At 36.3% G+C, this 19538-nt stretch overlaps 2 protein-coding genes across 3 annotated transcripts; both read right to left on the bottom strand.

Annotated features, from left to right (window-relative positions):
• Positions 1-1568: 1568 nt before the first annotated feature.
• On the bottom strand, positions 1569-5099 carry LOC107823483 (metal tolerance protein C4). The gene is made up of 14 exons (XM_075252604.1): positions 5008-5099; positions 4497-4657; positions 4353-4404; positions 3829-3961; positions 3690-3745; positions 3163-3277; positions 3009-3066; positions 2793-2911; positions 2567-2686; positions 2382-2483; positions 2206-2278; positions 2059-2126; positions 1909-1969; positions 1569-1783 (listed from the first exon to the last, which is right to left on the bottom strand). The coding sequence occupies exons 1-14, from the start codon at positions 5097-5099 to the stop codon at positions 1665-1667; spliced, it is 1329 nt and encodes a 442-aa protein (XP_075108705.1). The 3' UTR covers positions 1569-1664.
• Positions 4757-18664, bottom strand: LOC107823482 (mannosyl-oligosaccharide 1,2-alpha-mannosidase MNS1). 2 transcript variants are annotated; one of them, XR_012708423.1, is made up of 15 exons: positions 18189-18664; positions 17987-18034; positions 16484-16678; positions 14300-14412; positions 13838-13903; positions 13552-13723; positions 12975-13064; positions 12713-12837; positions 12394-12459; positions 10617-10725; positions 10429-10527; positions 9453-9533; positions 9183-9353; positions 7875-8195; positions 4757-5903 (listed from the first exon to the last, which is right to left on the bottom strand). XR_012708423.1 is itself a non-coding variant. In XM_075251210.1 (14 exons), exons 1-14 carry the CDS (start codon positions 18339-18341, stop codon positions 7944-7946), a joined length of 1740 nt encoding a protein of 579 aa, XP_075107311.1. In that variant the 5' UTR covers positions 18342-18664; the 3' UTR covers positions 7448-7943. The 2 variants fall into 2 exon arrangements, 1 of the variants encoding a protein (XP_075107311.1); XM_075251210.1 differs by lacking the exon at positions 4757-5903 and having other exon boundaries at positions 7448-8195.
• Positions 18665-19538: the final 874 nt, after the last annotated feature.

Raw genomic sequence — 19538 nt, 5'->3', positions numbered from 1 at the left:
CCTCGTGCGTACGTAGCCCCTACAATTAGCAATAATTATTTAATTTTAATCACCTATGAGGTAATTTTCCCCTCACAAGATTAGACAAGAGACTTACCTCGTCTTGCTCCAATTTAATCCACTAGAAGGCCTTTTCCACGATTATCCAACTCTGTCTGGCTCGAATCTAGCCAAAATAATTCGATACAATCACTAAAAATTATAGGAATCAATTCTATAAGAAAATACTACATTTTTAATAAAAATTCCGAAATTAATTAAAACTTTGTCTGTGGGGCCCACATCTCGGAATCCGGCGAAAATTATGAAATATGAATGCCCACTCAGCCATGAGTCTACCCATACCAAAATCACTAAATTCTGATAACAATTCGGCCCTCAAATCCTCAAATCTATCCAAGAGGATTTTCAAACCTTTCCAACTCAATTCACCAATTAAATGATAAAAATAGTGATGGATTCGGGTAATTTAACCAATATTGAGTTAAGAACACTTACCTCGTTGTTTTCTCTGAAAATCTCTCAAAAATCGCATAAATTCGAGCTCCAAATCGTTAAAAATGGAAAATCTTAAACTCTCTGCCCAGTAATTTCTTCTACGCGATCGCGAACTTCCTCACGCGATCGCGTAGCACAAATTTTTCTGCCCAGAAAATAACTCTACGCGATCGCATCAAGTCCCACGCGATCGCGATGCACAAGGTTCCGACTCTACGCGATCGCATTCCTCTTCACGCGATCGCGTAGCACAAACGCGTGGCCCAGCTTCCTCTCAAGTTTCCCCTACGCAATCGCAAACAATGACACGCGATCGCGATGCACACACTGGCCCAACCTACGTGATCGCGGACGTGTCCACACGATCGCAGAGAACAAATTCCCAGCTGCCCAAATTAAGCCTACGCGATCGCAACCCCATTCACGCGATCGCGTATAAGGAAATCAGAAGAAAATTTCCAGCAGCTATCAGCAATGTTCCAAAAGCCAAAAATGATTCGTTAGCCGTCCGAAACTCACCCGAGCCCCTCAGGACCTCAACCAATTATACCAACAAGTCCTAAAACATCATACGAACTTAATCAGAACCTCAAATCACACCAAACAACGCTAAAATCACGAATCATCCTCCAATTCAAGCTTAATAAAACTTAAGATTTCCAACTTCTACATTCGGTACCGGAACCTATCAAATCAAGTCCGATTGACCTCAAATTTTGCACACAAGTCACAAATGACGTAACGGAGCTATGTAAATTTTTGGAACTGGATTCCGACCCCGATATCAAAAAGTCAACTCCCCGGTCAAACTTCCAAACTTAAATTCTTGTTTTAGCCATTTCAAGCCTAATTTCACTACGGACTTCCAAATAAAATTTTGATCACGCACCTAAGTCCAAAATCACCTTACGGAGCTGTTAGAATCGTCAAAATTCTATTCCGAGGTCGTTTTCTCAAAAATGTTGACCGAAGTTAAACTTGGCATTTTAAAGCCAACATAAGGAACCAAGTGTTCCGATTTCAACCCAAACACTTCCAAATCCCGAACCAACCATCCTCGCAAGTCATAAATCATTAAAAGCACATACGAAAAGTTTTATTTTAGGGAACGGGGTTCTAAAAGTGAAAATGACTGGTTGGGTCATTACACACATTTGATAACATGCTCAAGGGTTAAGTGAACTATGTGCCTCAATGTCTACATGCTTAATACCGGGAACTATTTCCTGGATTTCCTGTTCTAGCCAATCAACTTCACTCCCTAGTGCTGTCACAACTTCTTCACCTGCCAACATATAAATTCCATGAGTTTGTTAACATATATATGGTGTCTAAAATTCTTACCAAAGTCAACAAGAAAAAGAAAAGGAACTCTGGAAATCACAATAAAGCCTTCGGAAATGTTTATACCATAATGTGACATGACTTGCAATATCGCTGCATCATCCTTCTGCTTTGAAGCCTCTCGAAGCTATACATATATCACAAACTGTAAAGATACTAATATTATCATTACAAAGGGGATATCTTGCATTAATCCATGGTTAATAAATTAATAACCTGTTTAGCCCACTCGTGGCGCCCGGCTCTGTCGAGATAATTTTGTACCAGCACCACACCATTGAAATCTGCAATATAAATTTATAGAGATTGATGTTCTAAGAAAGAAGCTGATGAATTAAGGAAGCACCAGATTCAATTAATCACCTATCTCAGCCTTAAACGTAAAGAACCCAGGTCCAATCACCTCACTTTTGCAATCATAAACAGAATCAACAACCTGCAGTGGCAAGAATATTAATTTCAGATACTTTAGTTAATTAAGCAACCAGATTAATTAGGAAATCAAGAAGAGTGATATTTTCCAGAAAAGACAGACGTACTGGATCATTTTCCAAAAACTGAAGAACCTTTTTCATGTCTTTGTCATCAATTGCTCTACCAATTAAAGCATGGCGATTTCTCTGAATCAAGAATACAGCAACCTGCATTTCAAATAAGCCAGAGTTTTTCTTTAGTATACCCAAAAGAAGTGCCAAATAAGTGTATAGGCCGCCGGCTCACATACCATTCCAAGAAGGTTGTCCACAACAATGGAACCAATTGGATCATAAATTGGATTTCCTGTGACATTCACTGCAACCAAGGATGCACCCACAATGACGAGGCCTGCAACTGAAGCACCATCCTACAAATTGAAGTCTGAAGACACCAAATCACGCATCACTAACTACAACTTGACACATACGAGTAGCTAGGAATTAATTATGTCCAATAAAAAACATGTCTTTTACCTCAGTCATAACAGCCACAGCTGTAGGATCATGACCACGCCAAATATACTCTCTCACTTTCATTCCTTCTGCAGCAGCGCCGTTTCTCACAGATTGTATTGCCACTACAAGCGAAACACCTAAATAGACCGCAAACTCAAATTGAGACAAATAACAACTATGAAAAGAATGAACATCTAATTCAGCTACATGCATGCGCTATTTATATTAATGTACCCTCTAAAATTAACGATCCACCAATCACCACAGCTGCGTATTCTAGATGTTCAGGGGGCTGAAGCAAATACATTGAGAAAAATGTTAATTTTTGTTGAAGTGACAACAAAGTGTTCTACAGACAATGAACTGCTTTATTTCAATGATAAATTACTTGAGAAGTCCACAGGTTTTGAAATCCGTTAACAATTGTAGTACCAGAACCAAGGCAAAAGATGCCAACTGCAGATATCAACGACCAGACAAAACGTTCCCTAAAGTAACCATATCTGAAGAAAAGAAAAGATTCATCAATAGGTTCACAAATTCCTATGTTTGATAAATTAATGAGATAACTTGCAAAGTTTTTCCACCATAAAATATATGGTGTAAACCTTTGAAAAGGGACCTTCATCCATTAGGAGGTAACAAACATGATTAAATTTCTCCTAATCTGTTAATATTGTTGTTATGAAGCCCTAGTAACCAAAAAAATAAGATGATGCGAAATGCAGTATGCATGGTATTGATCATTGGAATATTCACCAATTAATGATGATATATATAGAACTTCTTTTTCCATTGCATGGATATATACTGCAGTTACAAGAAGAATTAAGTGTGCTACATAGCCTACATCAATCAACAAGAGAAATGTAGAAATGATGGTGCATAATACGATGTCAAGGTGGTGACACTTACGGATGGGTTGAATCTGGCGCACGTTTAGAGCTATTTAAACCATATGCAAGAAGCACCTACAGGCATAGAAATTACAGTAATTAACAAACTCAATGTTCCTGGTTTGATCAATGAATTATACCAAGTGTACAATTAATACCTGATTTGCAATATCCGCAACTGAATGCAGAGCTTCAGCCAGCATGACGTGACTGGAGGTGGCTAACCAGACCCCAAGCTTTAGGGAAAGAACAAGAAAATTGCACCTTAAAGCTGTTGCGACAGCTCGCTGACTACAAACAAATATTAGGAATGCAAATGAAGGAATATAAATATAGACACTAGGACTTCATTAGATCTTATCTAGAACATTCTCGTGAATATGATAGTTTTTTCTTTCAAACTAACTTTTCAACCATTAAATTTTATATGATATGCGATTCTGGTAAACACCATAGGAAGTGAACACTACCGGAACTATTCAAATAGTTTTCGATCTTTCTAACTTAGCCCATATTAACTCGCATGGAGCATATATGCTTAACTTTTTGGAATTAATTAACGAAAATGGAGGTCAAACTTTACAAATTGGAATAATATTGGGGATGTACGACTAATATAAGCGATACAAAAAGCAAAGGATACGAAGAGGAAATTATAGTATAAACTACAGGCGTTACTTACCCATGATCATCAAAATCAACGGTCTTTATCTTCTTAGATCTAGTGAAGAAACCTGCAAATTAATGTCCTTTATATTAGCTAGTAAAGATGCCAATACAATAAATGGGATGAATTACAGCATTATATTGACGGGAAGAAACTCACCACGACAGAAAAGGAGGTGACAGCTACTACTTTTTCTGGAAACGGACGACAGAAGAATATTGATGTTTGATGAAGAATTGACCTGCTGGAATATACCACGTGAAGACGAGGAAGCTGGTCCCCGGCCTCCAATGGAAGAAAGTGCATTGCCGTGAAATAGCCTGTGTTTACAAGCATTAAAATGAGGTTCAGGATCTTCGTTCTTTATGTCAGAATAATAATAATGGTGGGAGAGAAGTGTGTAGATAATAATAATAATAATAATAATAATAATGTTGGGAGAGAAGTGTGTAGAAGGAGCCCGCGGAAAAGCATCGATAACGATGGCGAAGGAAAGAAAGAAAACGAGGGTGAGTAGCCATGACAGAACAAGTGTTACTGCAATTACTGTATCAGAGATAGAGCCAATATTTGATCAAAAGAGGTAAAAGGACACGTACGGATAGACTATCCATTATCAAAGGGCATGTAGAAGCTCAAGTATAAGCAAGGCCAATTACGTACTATTCACGCGGTGAGCGCACTGCGAACTATTCTCTCGCCCGCCTTTTTACTACAAAATACAGTGTGATCCATCGCCGCACATATAATGGCATGCGCCATTTTCGGACGGGTGCCTTGTCCTAATTAAGGCTCTCTATTTGTTGGATTGCTAGTATATATATATATATATGATCATCAGTTTAATAATGTTCGTTTCGGTTCAGTCAGTTTTTAAAGTGTTGACACCCTTAGCTTGCAGTATCAACACAACACTCAAATTCTCTTTCTTCCTTCATTTTCTCGCTTCTTCATCTTTTCGTCTCTAATATGGCTGGGTTTTTTTCTTTGTTAATTCTTGTTTCTGTTTTCATGTGATACAAAGATCAAAATCTCTAATTTTCAAAGTCAATTGGAACATTGACTCCTCAATTTTTTGTCATATATGCATTTAGAAATTATTTTGACAATATTATACATCACATTTTATTTTTATCATAACAACATTTGCAAAATGTTTGAAACTCCGTGGCTCCTAAAACACTGTTACTGATAGTACCATAACAGATGAACTACTAATATCAAACGAACATTTAAGTAGTTGCAGGCAATTGGAAGCCAGCACTCGTGAAACATATACTAATAACAGAGACTTTCTTGCCACTTGTGCCACCAATCTTATGTTCATATCATTCACTTAATAGTAAATTAAATGATACTATATAAAAGCAGGAGTATAAAATAAAAATGATATTTGATGCAATACCTTACTAATTTAAATGCTTTAAACATACTAAAAAAGCAGCCTGGTACATTAAGCTCCCGCTATGCGGTCTAGGGAAGGGCCGGACCACAAGAGTTTATCGTACGCAGTCTTACCCTGCATTTCTGTAAGAGGCTATTTAAACGGCTCGAACCTGTAACCTCCTGATCACATGACAACAACTTTTAACATACTAAGATAATTGAAAATCGTATGTTTTCTTGTTAAAAGCAAAGTTGTACCAACAACAAACCGATACCAAAGTCAAATTAAGAGAAATGAAATTGTTCTAAAAGGACTAATCATTAAACATAAATAAATTAACCAAATAAAGTATGGTATATAATTTTTTTCTAAACGACTTGCTGAGCCTAACCAGTGAAATCTCCAGTACTTCTATGTAACGAAAAAGACGTACTCCCTCTATTCCATTTTCCGTTTTAGTCCATGAATAGCACATTTATATATTTCAAAGACAATTAAGAGTTTTTGGCTAAAATCATCCCTCAACTATGGCTCAAAACTAGAATACATCCTTCTGTAATAATAGTGAATATAAAACATCCCTTAGCTATCCAAAAAAAGGCAAGAATCATCCTTCCATTAATTTCCATTAAGAAACTAACAGCTGCAACCAAAACATGTGTCAAGCACGTGACTTCAACCCCCAGCCCCCACAAAATCTCACTATTTTATCCTTCCTGATCATCTCGTCTTCATCCTTCACCGAAGCTTAGGCTTCTAAAACTTATTTTTTTTCAATGTAATAAATATTAAAATATTCAACTTCTATATTAAACAAAAGACTTTCTAGAATTTTGTAAATTCAGTAATATAAGTATAAGTTAATGTGAAAGCTATTGTATATGATATTATCGAATGCTTAAAGATGTGTAATATCAATAATACCATAGTTGGTGTGGATGATTGGCCGTTTAAACTTTGAGCCAACACTTTCCTATTGTTTCTTATGCTTCAACCCACATGATCTGTTGCTTTTAAGAATGAGGAAGATGTTTAGTTTGAGAAATAGAAAAAATATTACTCCATAGAATGGGAAAAGCCAAAACTTTTTCGATGGCTATTGTTGCTTTTATCTTGTTTGTGATGTGTGGGAAGATACATAACTTTGGTCGTAAAATAGTAATTGTCAAGTGGGTTCAAATAAAATATTTATACAAAATTTACACAACTTTAATCCTAATTTATACATATATACAGTATTATTTTTTGATGAAGCGGGTTCAGTTGAACCCGCTAGCCACCATGTGGGTGGAGAATAGCCCTAGCTTCAATTCTTGTTCAAGAAAATAACTTATCTTGTTGCTCTAGTTATTTTATGAAGTTAAACGTAGAATAGTATAGCTTTTGAAGCCTTTGTTTCACTGAATATGGAAGAGCGGGATAGCTTCGGGAGGGATAGAATCAGGAGTGAAGGGGGATTTGGAGGGGGGGGGGGAAGTCACGTGCTTGGCACATGTTTTGGTTGCGGCTGTTAAGAAGGATGATTCTTGCCATTTTTTGAATAGTTCAGGGATATTTTTTGTTCACTATTATTACACAAGGATATACCCTAGTTTTGAGCCATAGTTGAACGATGATTTTTGCCAAAAACTCAACAATTAACTGAAACTTCTTATTTTACTTTTAATGACATGCTTTTAACATGTTTAAAGCCGCAAACTCCGTGTCCAATCAAATACAGGTATATAAAAATGAGTATCAGATATAACTGAAACACATAGTGTCACAGAGATCGCAAATTCACAAATTCAGATACATATAACTTTACACACGTCAATTCTCAGGGGTAGTACAACACAAACCCAGCCCCAACGTCAAAGAAAAAAACTCAGGAACACAAATGTCATATTTTGTGCCCATTGAAATGAGTTTTTGCTTTCTAAGGGAAAAATTAGGTGCGACTAGCAATTTGCTCATCAAGCCCAAAAATGTGGAGCTGCCGGCAAAAATTGCAATCTCCTATAATACACGCCAGTTTAAGAAGCGAATCTTAAAGTAGCTAAGCTAAGCTACATAAAACTACTGCTCCATGTGGTGCATTTAATAAGCTACAGAATATAGCAATACACCCAGCCAATCTGGAGTTAACAGAGTGCAGATCCTTCTTTTACCTCAGATGCAAGTTTCATGAGGCACTCCACTTGGTCATTGAATCCCATTATAGTTTATCAACAGCTTGATTAATGATTAATGCGAAATCGACCTTCTTTCCTGGTTCGTGATTGCCTATCTGATTCTTGCCGTCCACCTGAACCTCCAGAACTCATAGCATGATCATTCCGGGTAACAATTTTTATGGGGTGGGCTTCTGTGTTAAAAACCCACTCATCTAGGGATATTACTGATGAGGGTGAAAAAAGAAGATAGAGATATTTAAGAGTCTCCGCAAGAAAGAAGCTTTGCATCATATTGTCTTTGACACCAGTGTTGACCTGGGAAAACCCAAAAAAAAAAGCGTTAAAAGAGAGGTCAACAATGATACTGAATATGAAATTAAAACCTTCCCTTCACAACCAAATTTAGTGATATATGTCCCTATTGAACACGAAAAAGCAGTCATACCGACAAATTACAAGCACAAAACCCTGAGTTCTAGAGGTTCCCGACAAACTTTTGACAGCTGCCCATGAAGACCAGTCGACGTGATAAAAGTTGGCAATTATGTATGCTAAAGTTAGTCACAACAACTTAATTATACATTCTCTGAAACTCGACACCTTGTATTTCAAAATCCCTCCACTTCATTTTTATCTTCACAATTTGCTTTATAACTGGAAAGAAACATTGGGCTACGAGGAACGGAGTCAAGTTTTTGCTGTCCCAGGACAAATTTAGCTTCAAATAGGAGAAGATGCAATAGAAATATTGAGAGCATCCATAGAACAAAAAAGGGTAGCTCTGAAGTTGAGCTTCTAGTAGGAGAAGATAAAGATCAGGGGCAGCAATTAAAAAAAGGGGGGGCTCACTAGCCAATGTTGCTCTTTGTGTACAATTATGTAATGGACGGATGGGCTGACAGAGGTACACCTTTTCAAACGTTACATACTTTCATACTTCACTAATTATAGAAGGTTGCTCAATAAATCAAATTGGAGAAACCTACCTGTAATTAGAGTGCTGTAAAACCCAAAAAAGAAAACTGAAGTTTAGAAGCGAGCTGGTGTTTACAAGGTGAAGGAGAGAGAAAACACCAAGTAGGAGCACCAGGTTTTCCATCAAACAATAGCATAAAAATAACATTCATGTATGTATATCCCAATTATCAATATCAAAATCCAAAAAAGAGTGTATTTCATGAGTTTTTTAACAAAGAACACGGGAAATATTATTAAAGATGCAGCATTTGAAGGCATTTAAAGAAAGAAGATAATGGAGGTGTAGGTACTATCCAAAGTTGAAAGAATTGAGTTTGTCCTTACATCTTTAAGTCCAACATATCCAGATTCTATCCTTGAATTCTTTTCAAATGCTTGAAATATGTTCCAACCCCACTCTTGGTATGTCTTGTTTCCTGTTAAACGCCAGAGGTAAAACAGCGACTCAACTGTCTCTGGCCTTAATATATTCCATGATGTGCCCACACTCATGTCCTGAAGAGCATTAAATAGGATGAACAATTCAAATAAGTTATCACCATAAGCAAACAACAAAAACAAACATCACCATGAACTAAAATGAAAAAAACTGACTTGGCCGGCATTAAAAAAATAGTTCTCTCCTGCCAGTTTTGTAGGTGTTGACTGGTAAAAGTTATAGCAAGTCCAAGCAAGCTGCAAGAGAAGGTTAAGATATTCAGCAAAAAAGCAATACTAGAACTTTCTGGCAACAAGAAACAGCACTGCAGTCACTAAAAGCTCCTATGGAATGAACCACTGATCCTCTGGGCCTTCCCATCATGTGAAAGGGAAACCTATAGATGAAAGGCAAGTCAAATCATAGAGGCAAGCACAATCTAAAGACCAACACTCAGCCCCCTAACACATTCATGAGTCACTAACACTTGTTTCTTATCCCACACTTCACCTTTCAGCACCCCCAGCTAACTATAACAGCCAACGAAAGCGAACATCTGGTGGTAGGAGAGCATTGCCCACAGCCCACCATCGCTAATGCTCAAAAGTTGAAATAAAACCTAAAACTTTTTTCGACAGAGACCACTTCTCAAATCAATTAATCAATTAACTAAACATCAAACCTAAACTAGTAAAGAGTTGATTATATGAATTCTCTGTATCCATTATGCTCTACTTAAAACCATTTCATTCCAATAATAAATAAGGGTTCAGTAATACTATCAGGGGTTCACTAAAACTAGATGTTCTCTAAATCTCACACTTATAGTTAAACAATTACACAAAACTTCAACCAAAATAAAAAGGAGTAACAGCAAACATGAGAACTCTATGGATCTTTAATCCCAATTAGTTGGTATTGCTTATATGGATCCTTTCTTGTGTATTGTTTTTAGCTACATCCACATTTAACTCCGAGAAGTATAGGTCTTTTGACGCAATTTTCCTCCATATGACTGTAGATATACCTCTTTCTTATTATCACTTTCAATCAACATAGTGGCACACATACGAATTAGGGCATATGGAGATCATTTCGCAAATAGGAACCTAAAATCACATTCCGCAATGATGCTCTGCAAGTTAAAAATACCTCCTCAGCCAGTGATAAGAACTTCTGAGCCTCATTAGGGCTATAACCAGATGATCCTAAAGCTAACATCCCAGGAGCAAAGCATGCAAGTTCATCCATCTGCAGAAAATCCAAAAGGGTAAATAAAACAAAGTCAAGAATTAACACATCTCAGACTCCCCAAATATGTGTAAATGCCTATACATCACCTTGTCATTTAAAGAACTTCCCATCTTCTCGCAAATATATGCAAAAGACGAAGGAGTCGTTCTCCGAACCAAGCTTAAAAGACCTTTCATTGATGTCTCCCACATTTTCCTGCTTGCAAAATTAGTGGAAGAATTATATTGAGGAACACAGAGGAATGCAAAATTTTGTAAAAGAAACATAAAAAGGTTAAACAAAATCACTTCATATTTTTTCAAGTCTCAGAAAGGCTTTATGCATCAAACATATTTTTTTCTTTTCCACATCACAGATCCATTTTTGTTCTAGCTAAGCACTTATACCACAACCTTTCCACTATAACCAATTTCATCTTCCTGCATTCTAGCACCAGAAAAGGAAAAGTATTCAAGGGAAAGACCAACCACTTATAACAAATTCCACTAGTACTCACAGTTCTTAGATCTGAAATTTCAAGTTCAAACTCTCGTCAAATACCACTGTAAAATTTAGTTAAAGCTTCTAATTAGAGAAAGAGTCTTAGGAGCATAAATGAGTTTAATACTCCAGCTACCCCACTTTGACTACTCCTAATGTGTCTGGCGAGACAATTAATAAAAAGTTTTTGAAGCTTAGAACAAGTAAAAAATATATGTGAGAATAGTATAAATATGCCATAGAAAGATTTATCAAAAAATTAAATGTAAAGCAGCAACCATGCAAGCTGGCCTGGACAACACCATCCTTAAAGAAAATGTATATCCAATGTGCATTATCCAATGTGCTTCCACAGAACCTCGTAAAGTGATGGAATAAATGCAACAATAACAAACCCAGTGAATTTACACAAGTGGGGTTTGGGTAGGGTAGTGTGTATGCAGACCTTACCTCTACCCTGAGAGGGCAGAGGGACTCTTTTCGATAAACCCTTGGCTAAAGAAACGATGAAAAGAAGCAGTGGCAATAAACAGTAACAACATCAAGATATTAAGAAAATTGAAGTGAAAGATAGCAATCAAACAATAGGTAGCAATAGCAATCTAAGAATAAAAAGATATCATACTAACACTAATAATATCGGCATGGGAAAGAAAAAGGAAAATGCTCGACTACCTACTAACCTTCTACCCTAATTCTCGACCGCCACACCCTCCTATCAAGGGTCATGTCCTCGGTAAGCTTAAGTTGCGTCATGTCCTGCCTAATCACCTCTCCCCAATACTTCTTTGGCCTGCCTCTACCTCTCCTTATACCCACCAAGGCCTCTCCCCAATACTTCTTTTGTCTGCCTCTACCTCTCCTCGTACCCACCAAGGCCAACCTCTCACATCTCCTAACTGTTTGGCTCACCACTAAAAAGACCAAAAAGAATCAAGCCCGCACGTGAGGAGCGAGTTAAAACATAATTAAGTTTATTCAGGCCTGACTGAAATATCATCAAAAATTCTCAACTAGTTTCGATTGAGGCGTATTTGCTGTTGTTGTAAGTATATAGCTCTGATTTTATGTATTCACAGTGACACCATATCTCATTTCCATCAGTTTTTTATCCTCAGTGCAAAATTTTTTTCCTTGTTCTAGGATTTCTTACTTGAAATTCTAAAATGCTCCAAATATGTAAACATTGTCAACGAATATTTCTATGCATTCCCGCAACACATGATCAGATTTGATTTCAGGCTGAGGAAGTGTTTAAGCATTAAAATATGCACTTAGACCTACATGAACCATCAAGTGAAACACCGGATGGACTGAATTGAAGCTTTAAAAGGACAACAATATCTGAAGCGAAACAGACAGAAGTGAACTTAAGCTGCTTACCTATAATGACTCACAGCAGCAGTTCTGTTTCCTTGTATCCAGACCTTGAGTAAATATTCATAAAAGCTGAAACAAAAAAATCTTTTACTAACTTTTCATATGAAAAGAAAACATGGAAGCTCTAAATGCCAATTCACAAATGCATAGGATAAAGGCTCTCCCCCTCTTTTTTTCTTTTGGGGATAAATACTCCTACTCAATCAGGTTTTCACAGGCATCATTCTAGAATGGACAAAAAAAAAAGGGCAGCCCGGTGCACTAAGCTCCCGATATGCGCGGGGTCCGGGGAAGCAAGAATGGACAAACGATGGTCATTTACCTGTCGCCCATTGCCCCAAATGTTATAGTTGAGTATGATGTTGTGCCTTTATGTGGATTAATGTATATTGGAAGCAAACCATCCTCTGGAAAAGTTTTGTTAAGTTCCAAGATAACATTCTCCACCTGAAATAAGACAGATTGACCCAAGTCTGTAGCTTAATCAATTTTACACAATACCAATTTTCATATCATAGTTTCAAGTTGTAGTTTTATGAGAATATGAACGTAGTTTGTATTTTAAGAAATTTTCTCAGGCATACCTTTTGTTGATATTTTGGGTCTCCTGTCCTCTGCGAAAGAGCAATAAACTCAAGCTGCTCAGTACCAGAATCTGCCAGGATACTATCACCCTGAGAGCAAAGAGCACAACAATTTCAAAAAAATGCACAAACCACCTCTGGAAAAATACAATCTATAGAAACTATAAGCATTATTGACAAGTTCCAGGAGAAAGATCACTATTAGATCAGTCAATATGTTTGTTAAATGGGTAAGAATACAAGTTCTTTGAAAAGAAAGGGGGGAGGTGAATGCAGGGAAAAGAGCAAAAGAACAAAGAGAAGCAAACTAAATGTTCTTTGAATATATTATAAGGAAACTTAAAGAGAGGATTCTTCTTCAGAAACCTCCCAATAGATATATACTTTCTCCTATGTCGGGCTCCCTCCACAATCTTCAGGGAACGAATCAGGAACCAAATCTAATAACTTGTCACATACAGTATTAATCACATCCACCCTTCTGGGATAACTGATCCCTCCATCCTCTTTGCCAGAAGATATTGGAGTAGTATCAACAGGGGGGGATTAACTGCAATTTATTAGAGTTCAAACTTACCCCTGTCCACCCAGGGTTATGTGGATTCCCATGAGCCAAGTTGATAGTGTTGTAAGGGATTCCAGATTCTGTATTCCATGCGGGCAACAATCTGTCAGCAATGTCTTGAGCCTTATCAAGGAAAAGCTTATCACCAGATAGATCATACGTACTAAGAAGCCCACCTACAACCCTGAGTTGTTGAAAAACATAATTAATCATACAAGAATCATGGTGCTATATCATTGAAGCTGAGAAAGGATAACGAAAACTCATAAAAAACTCATATTAAACCTTATAAAGCAACCTTATGGTTGTCTCAAAAACACTTGCATCATAGTTCTTGTTGAAATCCAAGGAGTTCACAACCCATCTGCCATCAGTAAAGTGTTAGCCACTATTAGCCACGTGGAATAATTCATTGAAAACAATTACATGTGGAAAGTTTGAATACCTAACATACTGCATCATTTGCAAAAACTATCCAATAGATTAGAGAAAATATGCTTAATAACGAGAAGGAAGCTGGAAGTGATAAAATTAACACTTCAACGTCTGGCAACGGTCAGATGCAAGGCATCAAATCCATAAATGAATGAAACAGCAATCTTGCAGTTGCATTTTAACTTTAAATTAGTGAAAACACACAGTGTGTCTTGCTTTTGATAATTTTCACTATATTTAGTTTAACATTTTTCTCTTGTCTGCGGACAAAACAAGTACCATAAGTAATACATATGATTCTAGAAGAGGAAGAGAATAAACTCACTCTCTAGCTCTCTGAAACTGCTCATCCAGGCCCATGATATATAGTGTGTCAAGAGAATCTATTAAGGTTGCTCCAAGACCACCAAAACTGTCAACACCATTCTTTGACTGCGGCTGAGATTGGACATTTTCAGCATAATTATTAAATAATTTTGCACAAGTGCAGTAAAGAAGTAATGTAAATCGTACGACAAGCACAAAGCAGAAACCAACTGCAGAATCAAGGCAAGTATATCAACTTCTAAAAATATTCAATTTTAAACGAAATAAAAAGGATATGTCCAACAGATTTCATGAAGTCATTTCCTTTCTGATTGTCAAGAAACTATAGTACATGATCAAAAGCCAATGTCTACAAATCAACAAGAATTAGTTACCCTATCCTACATATACCTTTTATTTTCCATAAATACAATCATTCAAGTCGGCCTCAAGGGTATGATAGGAACATTACTGAAGCTGCAAGGTATGAACTTTTGTGTCAATATTTTCTAGAATTGTGTGTTTAGACAGAAAAAGAAGAAAGAGAGTAGAATAAGATTGCATATGAAGGGATACTATATCCTGCTACCTATCAAAAAACATATCCTTCTATAGGTAAAAAAAATTGTTACATCATATCACCAAAGAAAGCGCTGATTATGTAAATTACAAAGACAGTTGCATCTTAATCTTCAAGGAAAAGTAAGAAAAGTGTCTTTCCATATACATATTGTTCTTAACACAAGTAGCAGCAAAGGTGGGCACAAAAAAATGTTTATCCATGTCCAAGTCCATATTTTCATGAACTTCTGAGCTAGACGACTTTTATCGATAACACTGTTCAGCATAAAGCAGACCAGTTTTGAGAAATACAACTCCACAGCCTAAACCCCAAACTTCCTCTAATTTTAAGTTGACATCAAAGCTTCTCTGGAAACTTGTCGCAGATGTACTTTTGTTTTAATTTTAAATCAACCAAATGTTAAGCAAAATCAGAACATTGAAGTTCTTCCGTTTAGGTAGCATAAAGGTGTCGGTATTTTAAAGCCCAAGCGCATTAACTTTGCAAGATGAAATTGTCATCCTCACTACCAGGACACTCACAATAATTCAGAAATATCTAGGGAATCATGTCAAAACATACCCTAGAAAAGAACAAATTAAAAGGCCAATTCTTAGCCATTTAATTGCTATTTCATAGTCATTTGCAATATCCAGAGCATCAAAACATGCTAAATCAATATACTTGGTCAGGATATATGAAGAAAAGAACATATACTCCTCCTGTCCCATTTTATGTGGCATTACTTCCTTTTTAGTCTATCCAGAGAAGAGTGAGACATTTTTGTAATTGCAAACAATTTACTCCTCGCAATAACGTTTTACGCTTACTGACATAACCTCTTAGGAACCCACTTAATATAAAAACTTTTTTTATTAGGAGATAGAAATAGTAAGTGATATATGGAACTCTTACAACCTTTTCTTTGGGAGGATAAGGTAACCTTTTTTTATCAGGAAGGTAAGGTAAGTTACCTCCTTTCATTTAGATGTTAATAGTAAAGGTCATTTTGGTATGTTGTATATATTTGTATTACGTGTAAAAAGTCTTCCTTATTTCTTAACTTTAATACCCAGTCAACCACTGGAACATGAAATGGGATGGAATGAGTAAAAACATAATAAACAAAAAGTTTGAATTTGTGTTACTTTTCTCAAAAGAAGAAGTGTATGTTACTAGGAATTGTAGAGAATCTCTACTGTTAGAAAACCCCAAACTATTGAAGGTTGACATGAAATGGGCCCAAATAGAGCAAACTATATCAAGATGATTTATATTTTTGAGGCGTAGTTTTTGTCATTGCTGCTGCAAACTAACCTACAGAATATTGTAACTGAAAAACTAGAGTGTCACATGCTTATCTAGTCAACAAAAGGTATAGCACTTAGGAAAATTAAATAACAAAGAAAGAAAAGGTAATGGAGAACGTCAATTGACAACTAACTCATTTAATTTTTAAATAGTTTTTTAAATTTACAACTAACTCATTTAATTAAGTAATTAACTAATCATCTATTATACCCCATTTCCCCTTAACACACAAAAAGGAAAAAGGCAACAAAACATGCGAAATCACAAGATACAACAAAAAAGGCAACATTAACAACACAAAAAAGAACTTATTCAAAGTAACATCCAAACCTGTAATTCATCATGACCCCATGCATATTTTTCATAAGAACTCCAAGCATGAAGCATAGCATCTTTCACTTTCTCCCTTCGCTGAGCATCAAGGATATTATCTGGTGAATCCATATTTTTTGCTGCATGACCACCTTTGCCACTAGATTTCATCTTTTCACCTGGCATGACTCGACCATTCTTCAAATCTTCCAGCTAAAACAGTATCCAAAATAAATGCAAACAAGTTGAGTATTTAAAATAAAAAGCTTGAATGCTATACTGCAAACAACAGAAGATGGGTAAACTGCGAAGCAAGCACACATGAAAATAATACTGGCATAAGTCATAACTAGCTATATCCATTCTTTGTGCTTCTTTTTCCAGAAAATATAAACCAAACCACCAAACTTTTAGACAAACAAGACGGACAAAGAAAGAAGTACATAGCACATAGATATTTTCATGAAGTTTCATTACACATAGATATATATATATATGTGTGTGTGTGTGTGTGTGTGTGTGTATAGAGTATTCTGTCCCATCATTTTAAGCCATTGGGTGTTGGTACTCTCAAGTCTACTTGAACACTCCTCCAGTTCTCCTTAACCCCAATGAGGAAGCATTCTACATGCCTCAGCGAGGACTTTTTGCTACCTACTGTTACCTCTCCCTTTAATGCTAAGGGAATAACACAAAAGGTGCTGACCTATGGTGCACTATAGGTAAATTGCGACATCTCGACTCTTACTCCATCCACCATCTCTTGTTTGGTCAGTCCATCGGCTAATCTTTACATCCTGGTTTGAGCTGAGCCAGATGTATCACCTTCTTAAGACTAATTTAGTTGGGTTCCTTTTCTGTTTGCCGGGTCGTAGCTCGACTTTTTCTGCTTTTTCATTTCCTATAATATCTAAACATGGTAAGATGGTCCTAAGCTTTAATGCCACAAATATTTTTTAAACTCCAAGCCCATTTATAGGGCCCAACACTGCAGTACTAGCCCTGAGCTAACTGAAGCAGATTGAGGTATTAAGCTCAGTGAAAGACAGAGAACTCTTCACTAGGCAAACCGAATTCAGTGTTGGGCAGTACTAGCCTTACTTAAGCAGATTGAGGTATTAAGTAGGTGTAAAGGTGGTACATGGTAGCTCTTCGCTAAGCGAACCAAATTCAGGCTTCATAACCAAGCTGGCCATATAAATCCCTCTAGACATTAATATTTTTCCCATATTAACACACAGATGTTAAATCTAACATGAATTAGTAAGTTTATCTTTTTCCCCCACTACAAGTAGTTAATCAGATTCTCAACCTCATCTAATTTGAAGAAGGAAGAACAGGAGGTAGCTCGAGTAATTACAACTTTGTACTGGCAGTCTGGCACACATTAAAAGACGCTCTAGCATACAGTCCCCCGACAAAGCAAGAAGAGGAATGGCAGCCACAAAAGAATTAAAGACAGTAGGCTGATTATTAAAATAAAAAATTCCACAGCTATAGATAATTCAGATAACCACTAACCAGATTTCGCAATTTCATCACTTCATCATTCAACTTAGAGATCTCTTCCTGCAAAAAAAAAAAACATAAAGAATATAGTTGTTTTGTAATTAAAGAACGCAACTTAAAAACTTTAATCCAAAATTAAACATGAATTCCACAAAGAAAATAATCAGAGAAAAAGGACGGTGAAAAAAATTGGAAAATGAAAGAGAAGAAGAACCTGATGATCACGGACTAAAGTTTGTCGATCCCAAAAGAAGAAGGTGGCGAAAACAAAAACGATGAAGAGCAAAGCCAGACGCTTTGGCCGTTTCAGATAGTAAGCCGGATTAATGTACCTGAAAGTAGTGGAAGACGATCTACTCCTCGCCATTCCACCCAATTTATGAATATACCAAACAGAGTAAATCGAAGTGCAGATCGATCTTCCGATGCAGATTGAATAGATCGGGGAAGAGGAACGACCAAGAAGACCAAGACTACTGGACTTCCCAAAAGGAAACCTCGCCTAAATCTACAGGACGTTAATTAGGTAAAGACCCGTTCAGCCTTGGTAAAGAGTGAAAACGCGGTAATAATAGTACTCTTATCAATCATGCGCGGTCGGTGTAACATTGACTTGTCTTCCATTTAAGATTAGGCATCCCACCTTACCTAGGACTAACATACCAAGCTTTGTCTTCTCCCATCCATTTCTATCTTTTTCTTCGAATATATTTGGTCAATCCACGGTAAATATCTTTTCCTTTACTAAAAAAATTCTTTTAATCATACATTTTTTTAGAAAATATTTTCTTATGACAAATATTTATATGGATACATAGAAATAGGAGAGCATTAAAATGGGAGTAAGTTTAAGAAGGAATTTATATTAGAGAACAAATATAAACATAAATTTAAAAGTCGTATTTTGAATTTAACTATTATACATAATTACCTGCAATTTTTGTACCCCTAAAGAGTTGGAGAAAATAATGATATCCTTCAATTGCAATCAATTCAATATTGACCAATTAATCAATTAACTAGAAAAACAGACCAATTCATGTAATTAAAGCCTAGTATTAATGTAGCTTTGCAAATGCACCTTAAATTTCATTTAATAAGACGTTGGAAGAAGCTGAAGGATAAATAAATCAGTAAATTGATCGGGAAATTACCGCCCAAAGACCAGTAGCTCGTCTATGTGTATTACTTAATCCTCAAATTATTTTTATCGATGGAATAATATTTAAAAAGTAAGGCATTTGATATTGATATAGTATGTGTTTGTTACGTCATGCACAAAGATACTCATTGAACCAGTCGACGTTCTATGTATTATTATTTAATCCTCAAGTTAACGCACTTCTTTTCAATAGTAAGGTGATTCATACTCAGATGTATGTTATGTCATACTTCATAATGTCCAAAATACAAAAATTGTATTGTTTATCCATAATTTGAGACTTCCAAATGACGCAAAAAGAAAAAATATCTTAGTCCACTTATGGTCTATATTGATATAGTCAGTCCACAAGAAAGTTGATTATTCTACATCCATATCATTGTGTTTGATATAAAAACCTTG

The sequence above is a fragment of the Nicotiana tabacum genome, chromosome 4 (assembly GCF_000715075.1).
Source record: "Nicotiana tabacum cultivar K326 chromosome 4, ASM71507v2, whole genome shotgun sequence".
NCBI lineage: Eukaryota > Viridiplantae > Streptophyta > Magnoliopsida > Solanales > Solanaceae > Nicotiana > Nicotiana tabacum.
This window is presented reverse-complemented; position numbering and strand designations above follow the sequence as displayed.

Coding starts and splice junctions, on each gene's coding strand:
- LOC107823483 (XM_075252604.1), bottom strand. CDS start 5,099: ATGGCGCATGCCATTATATGTGCGGCGATGGATCACACTGTATTTTGT. Junction 2,484..2,566: donor TGGACAACCTTCTTGGAATG/GTATGTGAGCCG, acceptor TTTGAAATGCAG/GTTGCTGTATTCTTGATTCA. Junction 1,970..2,058: donor GCCACGAGTGGGCTAAACAG/GTTATTAATTTA, acceptor ATATATGTATAG/CTTCGAGAGGCTTCAAAGCA.
- LOC107823482 (XM_075251210.1), bottom strand. CDS start 18,341: ATGGCGAGGAGTAGATCGTCTTCCACTACTTTCAGGTACATTAATCCG. Junction 13,904..14,299: donor CAGTTTCAGAGAGCTAGAGA/GTGAGTTTATTC, acceptor TACTGATGGCAG/ATGGGTTGTGAACTCCTTGG. Junction 9,534..10,428: donor TCTTATCACTGGCTGAGGAG/GTATTTTTAACT, acceptor CTTCTCTTGCAG/CTTGCTTGGACTTGCTATAA.